Source organism: Lottia gigantea (assembly GCF_000327385.1).
Source record: "Lottia gigantea unplaced genomic scaffold LOTGIsca_115, whole genome shotgun sequence".
NCBI lineage: Eukaryota > Metazoa > Mollusca > Gastropoda > Lottiidae > Lottia > Lottia gigantea.
Genome location: NW_008707123.1, coordinates 388,609 through 400,491, shown reverse-complemented (window position 1 = coordinate 400,491; position 11,883 = coordinate 388,609). Strand labels below are relative to the sequence as shown.

At 35.5% G+C, this 11,883-nt stretch overlaps 1 protein-coding gene across 1 annotated transcript; it reads right to left on the bottom strand.

Moving 5' to 3' along the window:
* Window positions 1-8,457: 8,457 nt before the first annotated feature.
* LOTGIDRAFT_171463 (hypothetical protein) lies at window positions 8,458-11,505 on the bottom strand (the record flags this gene model as incomplete). The annotated part of the gene is made up of 5 exons (XM_009047661.1): window positions 8,458-8,583; window positions 8,778-8,914; window positions 9,883-10,026; window positions 10,795-10,843; window positions 11,494-11,505. The coding sequence occupies 5 exons, from the start codon at window positions 11,503-11,505 to the stop codon at window positions 8,458-8,460; spliced, it is 468 nt and encodes a 155-aa protein (XP_009045909.1).
* Between the last annotated feature and the right edge of the window lie 378 nt (window positions 11,506-11,883).

Below are 11,883 nucleotides of genomic sequence, written 5' to 3'. Positions count from 1 at the left end.
TGAGAGGAAGATTTTTTAGAGATAGCGAGGAGAAAACAGAGATGATTAGGACCGAGAGAGAGAGAGAGTTTGCAGTGGTCGGGTAAATGGACTTTAGAGGGAAGGGGAATTTGAGGATCCAAGGGGTATTCTCTTAAATTGAGAGGTACTCATTGTACCTCCGTGCATTGCTTCGAATTACAGTACTCCGAAGACTTATGATGGGTCGATGTCTTGATCTTTTACCCTTAAGATACTGTCATAAGTATACTACAAATCGAAATTGATATAGGTTTTAAATAATTTTCATAAGTAGTTTCAATGGTCATACAAAAAATAGCAGAGAATTCCCCCCCTTGGAGTAAAAACGTATATAAAACGTTACTATTTAGATTAAAAGATTTGATTCAAGGTTTACGGATTCTTAAATAGTGGTGATAGATTTTAATTTGGTTAATCATAAAAGAGGGTCATTTTGACTCGCACACCACATAAATTGAACCCTGCTGGGCGAATTTCCAACACTATTTTCCTTGATCAGGTTAACTTTGCGTCTGAAAACTTAGAAATTTCAAAACTTGAAGTACAAAAAAGTTTTACCTCGGAATATTATGTTGATTTCTGCCACTTATCCACGGTACAACTAAGACAAAACTATTGCAAAAGGTCGTGTTGGTTCTTTAACATTCCGATATTAATTTTGTAGCTTATCCAAGAAACGCCTAAGCTAAAACAAACTTCATAAAAGAGAAATTGCCCTACAAACGTCCACGTTAAAAGCAATACTGTAGTAACGGTTATGGAAGCTATAAATGACAATGTTATTACTATGTATAACTATGTTCTATATGACACTATTATTTTTATGCTAATTGCTTAAATTACCTATCACAGGTGAGATAGTCTCCATTTACCAGTCCTAAAGGCAATCAACTATTCTACAGAGGGCTGTGTTTGTTCATTCTGCATGTAGATAGTTTGACACGACTTGAATTGTGTTTGTTTGTTCAAAATGGCCACTTTTTATACCCAAAGGACTATGCCTGTTCCCCAAAAGACTTCAATTGTTTGCTTGCACAAAGCATAAAGTACGAAGACTGTTTCCGTTTGCTTTTGCAAAGACATTTTTGTTTGTCTGATAACCTGAATTGTTCCATTTGATCGATTGGTACAAGGCAAACAAGACGATTCAATAAAGGTTCCGTCGAGGATAATCAAATATCACCAATTTTGAAAGTCGTTACGATTTGTAATATATATAAGCTTATATACCGCGATGAAGTCACTGTTTTCCAGCACTTTAAGAAGTGAAGCCTGAAAGACAGAATACATCAGGGACCAGACTTTATTGTTGTCTAATTTTCAAATTTATCGACAAATCAATTGAAAAGAAGCCAAGTGGAAACTTTTGGCTTTTGTGTTCATTATTATTTGATATGGTCGTTTGTGTAGGCATATCGCGATAAAACGTGAAAATAATGACTGCATTCAACAAGTAGAATAACATGGAAATCGTTCTATCAATTTGTAGCTCTGATCAAATCTCTATGGCTAAGTATATAGAAGATATTTGAAGCTCAGTAAGACGTTAACAACAAAAACCTCCATTAAAGTCTATTCCATTTAAGTCCATGAGCTCAGATAGGTGCAGCGGGTGCTTACTAGTTATCACAGGTTTACCGACATATTAGGACATAATTTATCCCTGTGGCTAAAATAGCATATCCCTGTGGCTAAGATATATAGCATATTATCCCTGTGGCTTGAATGGCGTAGCCCTGTGACTAAAATAGCAGAGACCAGTGGCTGAAATAGCATATCGCTGTGGCTAAAAGAGATCCCTTTGGCTAAAATGCATATCCCTTTGGCTAAAATAGCATAGCCCTGTGGCTGAAAAAGCATCTCCCTGTGGCTAAAATGGCCTACTTAAATAACATTATTATCACTCGTAGTTATAATTCGAATTTAAATGCTCTAATTCTTCCAGCATTTTGACTTCCAAAAATCGATAAGTTGACTTAATTTCTATTATCTATTTGCCATTTGAATAATTCAATTGATATTTGTTCGACTTTATGGTTTTACGATTTAAGAGAGTTTTTTTTTGACGTGTTAATGTGTACAGGGATCAATTTCAAAAGCTATAAAACCTCTTTCCAATTCTTTTACTTCATCATGTTCGAGGCCTTGTGAAAACAGCAAGTAGGAGTATACCAAAGCAAAACTCCAAGTGAAATGGTTGGTATTTAATACATATTTGTGGCGTTGTAATTTGTTATCTAAGAGTAGGGGGTCGATAAATTATTAAGTGAACACACTTAACTCGGTTTGAATCTAATTTCTGTGTTATGGCATTAGTCAACGCCACTGTATGACGAAAGAAAGACAGAAACAGTGTTTACAAGGATAACAACTGAAGTTCAAGAAGATCCTTTCTACTATCTGGTTCTTGGTCAAACCTTTTAGTCTCTTTCTCGGATTATGCATACCAATTCAGCTGCGTCGACTAGAATGATGAGAGCGCTGCCTTATTTAAGTCACCAATCTTTCACACTAACCGACCGGGATTAAAACCCACGACGACCAATATTTTGTTCAACGTAATCAAGCGTATGACGTCATCTCAGCTCTTTTATCGACAATCATCGCTCTAAAGTTGGATCAAGTCGATCTGTAAACTGTACACTGTTGTGTTTGCTTATCGCATTGGTGCAAAGCCTTAGATGGAATGGGGGACCGGTCGATCTGTAAATATTTAGGAGAAGCAGCTTAATCGTTGGATAGTGACCGATATAATTAACAGAGGCTTTAATCAGTGAATAATAACAACCACTGATTGTCCCAATAGGCCTACAGTCATTCTCAAATTATTATTAGTTTATTGTCCTTCCAGATAATTCTTCCTTTCGTTTGTTATTGTCTCACCATTCTTACTGAAGATAATATATTTATACAGGGAAATTCCATTCAGGCGGCGTGAATATTCAAAGCAATACATTAAAACCCAAGGGATTCACGGGATAATCTTAAGATATTCCAAGAATCTATTCAAAAGACATCATGAATTATGTATGTAAAGAGTAGGCCTTCGCCAATGCAGGGGCGTAAGCTGGGAGCGGTAGGGTGTAATCTGAAGAGTACACCAATGCAGGGGCATAAGCTGGAAGCGGTAGGGTGTAGGTAGTTATATCATGGATTTGTCTTTATCAAATTTCTTGTTTCTTGTTTCTTGTACATTCATATGTGTTCTTCCGATCCAACATTGTCTATGAGGCTCTATTTCTTTCTTTTTTCATCGTTGCCCATATTTGTCTTAATTACAGTGCCGTAATTCCACAAACGTTTGAAACAAATAACGGACGGTATGATCGAAACTTTTACCGTTGTCCTTTAACGTAAAAGCCAAGGTCATCTACATGCACTATAATTATGTGAAGGGTGATATCTTTCAAACAACGATTGTTGCGACATAACTTTGACGAAAGGCGACACAATTTTGACGAGAGTCTGACGCGTGTCAACCATGGCATCTGAAGATTTAGTCAAAACATGGAATCAAATATGAGCGACGCGTGAAAGACACTGTTCAAAACAAGTTCAATATGATATTGGAAGTCAAAATATAAAAAAAAATTGTAATCATATTGTCAACTTTATATCTCCCTTCCCCCCTCTCTCTCTCCTACCGTCCCACCCTCATTTTTTGATCATAGATATTAACTCTGTCTGAAGTATTTTAATGAATTGGTCAAACAATATATTAGAAATATAACTCTATATAACTATTGAAAGAAAAAATGCCTCCCGACCACATCAATATTATTAATACGTTAAGTATAGTTATTCCCCCTTGACCAATCACCAATCAGCATCATCAGAATTTTACTCTGCGTAAGACAATACAATGACTTTTTCCATTCCAAGCTTCGAGCATAATTCGGTACAGGTTTACTTAGGATAAATGGGATAGAAGGATCGGGGGACTGGTGTAGGGAGGTTTCGTCTTTGCTCCACTGCGACTGGAATCAATTGGAATCGTCAATACGGACTAGTAACTCTCCTTTGGCATGAAAGGTTGCTTGACTTCTACAGTTTTGCATCTAATTGGGTTATTGAACGGGCAATGTAATGGAATGAGGAACATTTTGCAAGGACAGCGACATTAGCCTACTCTTTTTCGTTTTCCAACTGGCTGGGGATCTTTATTATGCACGATTCCTCTATATGAATAAATTTGAAATAGACGATGTAGTTTTTTGGGATAAATTTATTTAAATATAACAAGAAGAAGTTTTAAAGTCAAAGTGCAACAAGTTGAAAATTAATATAATTTAAGATTTTTAAAAAATTATCATTTTTTTCAACAAAGAATCATAAATTCAATAAAAGGCCTCAAAAGGATAAAATTCAGAAACAAATCTTTACATGATGATGTTTGAAATAATTGTGTATAATATAATTTCTCTTAAATAATAGGCCTCGATATCGGTTAAGTTAATACCATTGCACATTAAGCAATACAGTAATTACATATATAGCATCTGACCTTGGTCGTTATATCATACCCATCATAGCATTTGACCTTAGTGGTTAAATACGTATCATAGCAATTGACCTCTGCTTTCAAAGCAGTAGAGTTGACTCTAAGTATCTCTTGTACAGCGTACCAAAGGCTCGTTAAACATTTTTGCATGTCTCTTTCAATAAACTGTTGTCGTTTATGTATCGCTTAATTAAATAAGCTCATAATTAAATCAGCTCAGGACAAATCAGATAAGGCATATGAATATATTTAAATTTGCTGATTTCATTTTTCCTCATCTTTTCAGGTAGATCACAGAATAAAAATCAACCCAGAATATTAAGAATTAGGAAACAGGTGCCCCTTATAGAGTACATAACACCTACATTAAGGGTCGTCCTCATATCGGACATTACACGAGGTACGTACATTTCACAGAAACAGTAATTTCTGGAACATCTTAAAGGTATACAGTCGTTTAAATATTTGCTTTATCAGCTTATAAAATTTCAGCCATCTGTATCACTTTTCAATTCCAATACATCTGCTTGAATTGCGATTAAAGAATATCACCCAGTGGAAATTCTAAGCTGTATTAATAGACTGTATTCCTTTAAAACGTTTTAATTCCAGATACGAATTGGAATGCAGTTCGATGATTTATCATATTTTGATAACAATTTGAATGACAAAGGGGGAATGGGAAAATGAATTGACCTTAATATAGCGGCCGTTTTCGGAAAAACAAAATTAATTCCCCTTCCATAACTCCCGATTCGTAAGTAGGTCATTACAGACTCATTCATAAACTAATCAGGTTTCAAATAGACTAGTCCGAAAGCTCTGCCTATATTCCAGACTCAGGTAGCTGTTTTCACAACAATGTTGTCGACTTGAGCTGGTGTACAGACAGATGTAAAGAAGCCAGACAAAATGAATGTTTTCATTCAAAGACTAAGTAGGTCATCTTGATTCAATGCACGTGCATATTGAGAGAGTTATGGATGGGGTCGTACTGCACAAAATAACAAAGATTATAAGAAAAATAAAAAAGCTTAAATAATAAGTTGGTTAATAAAGCTGAATTTAAAATCGATTTAAGTGATTGACCAATCAAATAACAGAAATACTATAGTCACATAAGTTAAGTCTTTGTGAAGCAAGCACTAGGACATTTGAGAGCATCTCCTATGATAAGCTTTGAGGCTACATTATTTTAATAATGCACCACGAAACGCCGTTCCCTCTGAGAAAGGGGAGATTTGACGCTGCTTTAAGATCGTGGTATGGAATCTTACACCACCACGCTACCTACAAGCTCAAGACCTAGAGCAAATATTTTGTGTAACTAATACATGTAAAATTCTATCTCTCTGCAAGAAAACTATGTTTATCTATATCACTTGAGATGACATCATAACATAATGAAATAAGTCGATAAAAATGATAATTATAATTGAGCAAAAGAAATAAAATAATGAAATGTGTTAAAAAGAATTGACAAAACGAGGTGTTTAGATTAAAATAGAACATAGCACGATAATAGATACATTTCTTATCGGAAAGGAGATGCCAAGCTGAATTAAGTATTCAATTTCAGGTCGAGCTTTTTCTCTAGTATTCTACAAATTTTTAAATGCAATGTTTTATCTATTTTTTATAATCGTTGCTATGGCTTTATTATCATGACACCGACACAGTTGCCTTGACATTATCAGCACTTAGGAAAGAAGTCGTAGAAGTAATAAATATCCGCACTAAGGAGGAAATCCCTTTAAACTATGTGCAATATCCGCCGTAGGGAGAGGATCCCTTTAAACTATGTGTAATATCCGACGTAGGGAGGGGATCCCTTTAAACTATGTGTAGAAAAGCGAATAATGAAGTAGATTTCAAGTAAACTATTTTTTCATATATGTCGTAATAACTTAAATTATATTGGCAAATAGACATCTTATCAGGTTTGGGTGGATACTTGTTAGAACTTCAATATACACTGCAGACTTTTGACGCCGTTTCAATATTCGTTGGCAGGTCGGATGCACTAATATAAATTTAATATTCAGCTTATGCATTCAGCTCCGGAAACGTATTTCCGTGTAGCTCTCAACTGTAAGCTTTTTATGCCAGAGAGGATCTTCTTGAAACAGTTTTAAAGAGACATATCATGTTTGAATAATAACTTCTAACAGGACAAGATAAAGACGGACTTCAATGGTTTCAATTACTATATATTCCACTTGAAGGTGCCCTCACACTATAGAGATTACCAGTTGCATATGGTTGTGAATAATGAATGAGCTCACGAGTACCTAACGCAACTCATAACTTAGTCGCATGACATTTGCGTTCGAAACTTATGAGCGCAATTCTTATTCGCAACCATACCCAACTAGTGTGAGGGCCCCTTAAGTGCAAAGTGGGCTGTTCGATTATGTTTTTGCATTATGCAATCAGCTCGAATTTGCATCAATATGTTGCTGGATTATCCTAAGTTTGATGGCATGGCATCACTCTTATGAAATAAAAAAAGAAAATATCAAGCTAACGTATCACAATTGTAAAAGGAATGAATATGAAATTTTCGTGGTTTTCAATAAAAACTTAATCTTTAAAAACCTAAACTAAATCTAACTAATGTAGCAAGCTAGGTAATAACCTTTCAATTCTAGAGACACGGACCATGCAGTGACATCAGCATACCCTTTATTTCTCTGCTTGTTTAGCTTGTTTGAATTGTAGGCAATACATCTAAGTTTCTGAGTTTGAAAATTGAGATCATGTAAAATCTTAAAAGTGCCGGTGAAAAAGTGCTGACTTAATAAAAGGTTGTGAAAAATTGATTATAACTCATTTATTTGTATAGATTGGAAATGGGGGATCGATTGTGTCAATATTGATGGATATATTTAAAAAAAAACAGAAATTGAGAATTGTGTTATTTCGATTTGTCTGTAAGAATTAGGTCATGGACGCGCATATTAGGTTTTAGCCTATATCGAACTCACGGGGTTATATTGCAATAACATTGACTCCCCTTTCCCTATCTGTCAAAAAAGAGTATTTTGGTCCTCTTTTGAAAGTAAGTTGTATGGGTAGTAAATGAATAAGATGTAATTTGTAATTGTCCTGTGCATAGATGTGAAAAGTACGTGCATCGTGAAAAATATAAATAAAGGGCCTAAATTAATCACAGCCCAAAAAATGTAAAAAATATTATTTTGAAAATGGGGGTTTGAATATGAAGGTTCGAAGAAAAACTAGTATATACATATAGTGATATGTTGAAAAGGCGAATTGATAGAAAAAAAGTGAAAATATGAAAAAAAGAAAAGACAATGTGCTGCTCGGTAAAAATATGCATGAAGAAGAAAAAAAGTTTAAAAAAAAAAATAAATGTATAGTGCTCTCCTCAAAAAAATTTCTGTGACGTAACAAATCCTTATCACGTCATATCTCATTCCATCCAATGAAATCTCGGGCCTTAGATTTAAAATTTAAGGCATCAAATTTGAGATAACATTACAATCTATCCAGATATTCTTCCCGTGCAAATAAAAAATTCCTAATAAGGAATAAACGAATCCAGTGCAGTAATTAAGATGTACGTGCTGTGAGAGTTGACCTTTGACCTTCAATAATAATTGTCCAGTCTGGTAACCAAGAGACGTCATGTGTCTGTGATGACGTCAGCCAATCTGTAACCAAGAGTGATGTGACGTGTCCTTTCACGTGGGAATGTGTTGAACTGCTTTCACTAGATGTAAAAAGAGAGAAAAAAAGGCCATAGAGCACCAAAGACAAATTCAGATGATATCGAAATATTATTACTTATCCTAGAAAATTCTGACCTAAGCGTATATAATGGTACAAGTAACAGGAGTTGCACAATGAGCCCAATCAGATGTGGAATTCCCGCCCCCCCCCCCCTCCCCTCCTCCAAAAAGTCAAACAATTCAAATCTTATCTTTATAGTCGATGACATCTTGATCAGATTTGGCCGTGCATTCTACCAACTCTTCCACTTCTTCTACAGACATTTGTTCTCCCATTGTCATCATAAAATGTTTAAAATCGGCTACCTGAAATACAACGTCATCAATTATTGCTGTTTACTTCATCACTACCTGATGCGTCATCAAATCTTTCTTTCAACTTCTTCATTCTCGCCTGCTATGTAATCACAGTTTAAAGTCAATCTTGTTTTGAATCTTAGCAAAGTAATCCACTGGCTTTTGAGAAGTCTTGTATTAAGAAACGTAGAAAATCTGCCTACCTTAATCTTTCCACAACCGTTTCTATCTAAAGCTCGGAATGCACTTAAAATATCTTCTTCATCATTGTTATCCCAGTAAATTCCACCTCGTCTGGCGACATAACGCTCTATATCAGCAAATGGTATATGACCTCTTTCTATAATAAAAATGCACAGGCATGTAAATAGCTCTATGGCGTTCTATAACATAAAGGTGTGTGACCCCATTTTTCAAAATTACACGTGCATTACCACCTTTTGCTACCTAAAGTGGCTCTCACGTCTTAGCGATCAGCAATAATTGCATATGGTTGCGAATAATAGAAATTAAAATTTTACAACGCAAATTGTGATGCGAGTTGCATTCGTTACTTATGCATGACCACTTTTATTATTCACTGCCATATACAACTGGTGATCTCTATGGTGTAGGGGCACCTTAATGTCTAATGGAATATATGAACTCTTCTACAAATTAGATGTTGAAGGATATCATGAAAAACGAGAGATCCTTTTCAATCTTGTCGTCCATAATTAAAGGAATCGTAATCTTGACTGAACAATACCAATACCGGAAATCAATGAGATTATGGCGACACCTACTGACAGAGTGTGGGTTTAGCCTAATTCAAGAACTCGTACATCTATAGACTCTGATAGAATAAATCACGGCTGTGTTTGTTTTAACTATCGAGCGACGTCCCCTTGTCGTATAATTAGCACAAACAAATAGCACCATTATTACAAAACGTGCTATACTGGACCTTCTTTCCGACTCATACAAATATCACGAGCGAGGATATTATAAAGGGGGATAATCTCTTATTGATTGGCTGGAATTGAACGCCTGGCCTAATTACTGCTGATCTTAAAATAGATACGTGACCTAATTATAGAGCACCGTCAACTCAGAGTTCAGTTCGGAGGGACCACATTACTTATATTGGTGATTTGGTACAATAACAAAATATATTCACAGTACAAATGGTGCTCATTAAATCAAGTGTCGATATAGAATTTTGTAATTTGGTGTATCTATTTCACATCTTTAGCCGTCTTAAAAGATATTTCACCTTCGCGATTCAACAGATCGAAGCCACGCCCCTATGACACCACCCATACTTACTGTTTACTTCCAGTTCTCGTTTCGCCTCTTCCATGTCCTGTTCTGAAGGATTCCACCCCAAACTCCGTAACAACATCCCTAAATCTTTAACGTTGATTCTTCCTTTACCAGTCTTCTCAAATAAAGAAAAGGCTTCACGTAATTCTGAATTGTAAAATTGTTTATAAAAGGAAATGAAATGGAGTTTTCAGACTTTCTATTCTACTTCCTTGTGTATCACGTAATGTAACAATTTGATTTGATTGGGTTGTACGCGAGCGAATACAGCCAATCAGAGCCTTTGACAGAAAGGATGTATTCATTATGGCTTTGTGTTCGCAGACTGTCGGGGTCTCTTGGCTGTATTCACTAGCATACAATCCAATCAAATCAGTTCATTTATCAACTCTCGTGATACAAGAAAGGTGACTATTGCAGTCAAGGTATAAGTCCAAAATTCGTCATAGCTTGACATTGTGAAGATGGCGACAAACTTTTCCTGTTTACTTCATAATGTCACTGAGTCACTCATCTGAGTAATATATCCATATTTGAATTTGTCGTCTGGTCGAAGACAAGTAAATTGGTTGCTAACAAAGTTAAAATGTCTTCAAACAAATCACGTGACAGCTGAATTCTAAAGAGATCTTAGGGATAAATGATTCCAACACGCAATATGTCTCTCTGACGTCCGTCAGTCTCGAGGCCAATGAAGAATTACTACATAATTTCACCATTTAGTTAAGCCGAGTCGTGTCGGGCGGGCTTAAAGGATGGATGCTAATAACTCTAAAAAAAAATCGGATAGCCGATCTATTTCATCATCTAACCCATTGCTCCTATTGGCCACGGACCTGATTCTCTTGCAACTACTTACGGGTGGTGCGTTCGATAACGACAGAAAACACAAAAGTAAATCAATCGAACACATACCTAGTCTTTGGTCCTCTGTTAATGTATATTCGTCATCTGACCTGGATGTCTGAAAATACAGAAAGACAGTTATAAGCTTGATTACGAATTTGTTTAAAGCTCGAAACTACATGTTGCAAAGCGACTTTGGTAGAACGCAGTCAAAAGTCGTTACGAAATGTTTAAAACGTTACAGAATGACCCTTAATTTGTTTATGTTTGCACGTGCATTATAAGCCTTATACCCAAATCTGTGTCATTGCAGTGAAAACAGATCAAGGAATATCAGAAAAAGAGCCGTTATCCTTAAACAAGAAAGATTTTGGTAAGTTGACATATTTTTATTTGTGCACGTACGAAAGTTGACCTACTTTCCACTACTCTTCTAAACTACGCGTGTGTTTTCAATAATAGTTTAGATAAGTCTATGAATATACTTGACTATCGTTTATTTTAGAAGGGTATATTGTCTTTTTCTCGGCAACTTGAGTGAGGGGTTGTTATTGTTGTGATTTGCATCTTAAGAACACACGTGTAAACACTATACAGGTTATGATATACCTGTATAACGTGTGCTACATTGCTGTACATTGTAATTGAAAATGATTGAGGGAAAGTGGAAAATGAACATCAGCTGCTGATAGTCATCAAATTCTAGTATAGTCCGAAACTCTGTATCTGAATCTAAATTCAGTGTGTAAAACGGTAACAAGAACTCACTTTGATATGCATTTCTACTAAACGTGGCAGATGTATCGGACAAACTTTAAAGTCTTCAGTTTAATGCCGTAAGAATTACGATGAATTATTATACAAGTTATTTTGTAAACAAACCAAAAGGTATTCCTCTTTTTAATGTAAATACATGTAAATATACACCATTTACAAAACACTCAGTAACGTATGAACGAGCCTAATATGTAGAAGCATTAATGATGTCGTAGGTCAGGACTATTTAAGTGTATACGATCTTCAAGCCAATGAAGTTAGAAAAACTGCATTGTGCTTTAAAACAACGTGTTTATACTAAATATTTAGTGATATTTGGGGGTTTGAAGTATTTACTTATGGTGAATTTGAAGCCATGAAGACAGCAGTAAGCCTGGCTTG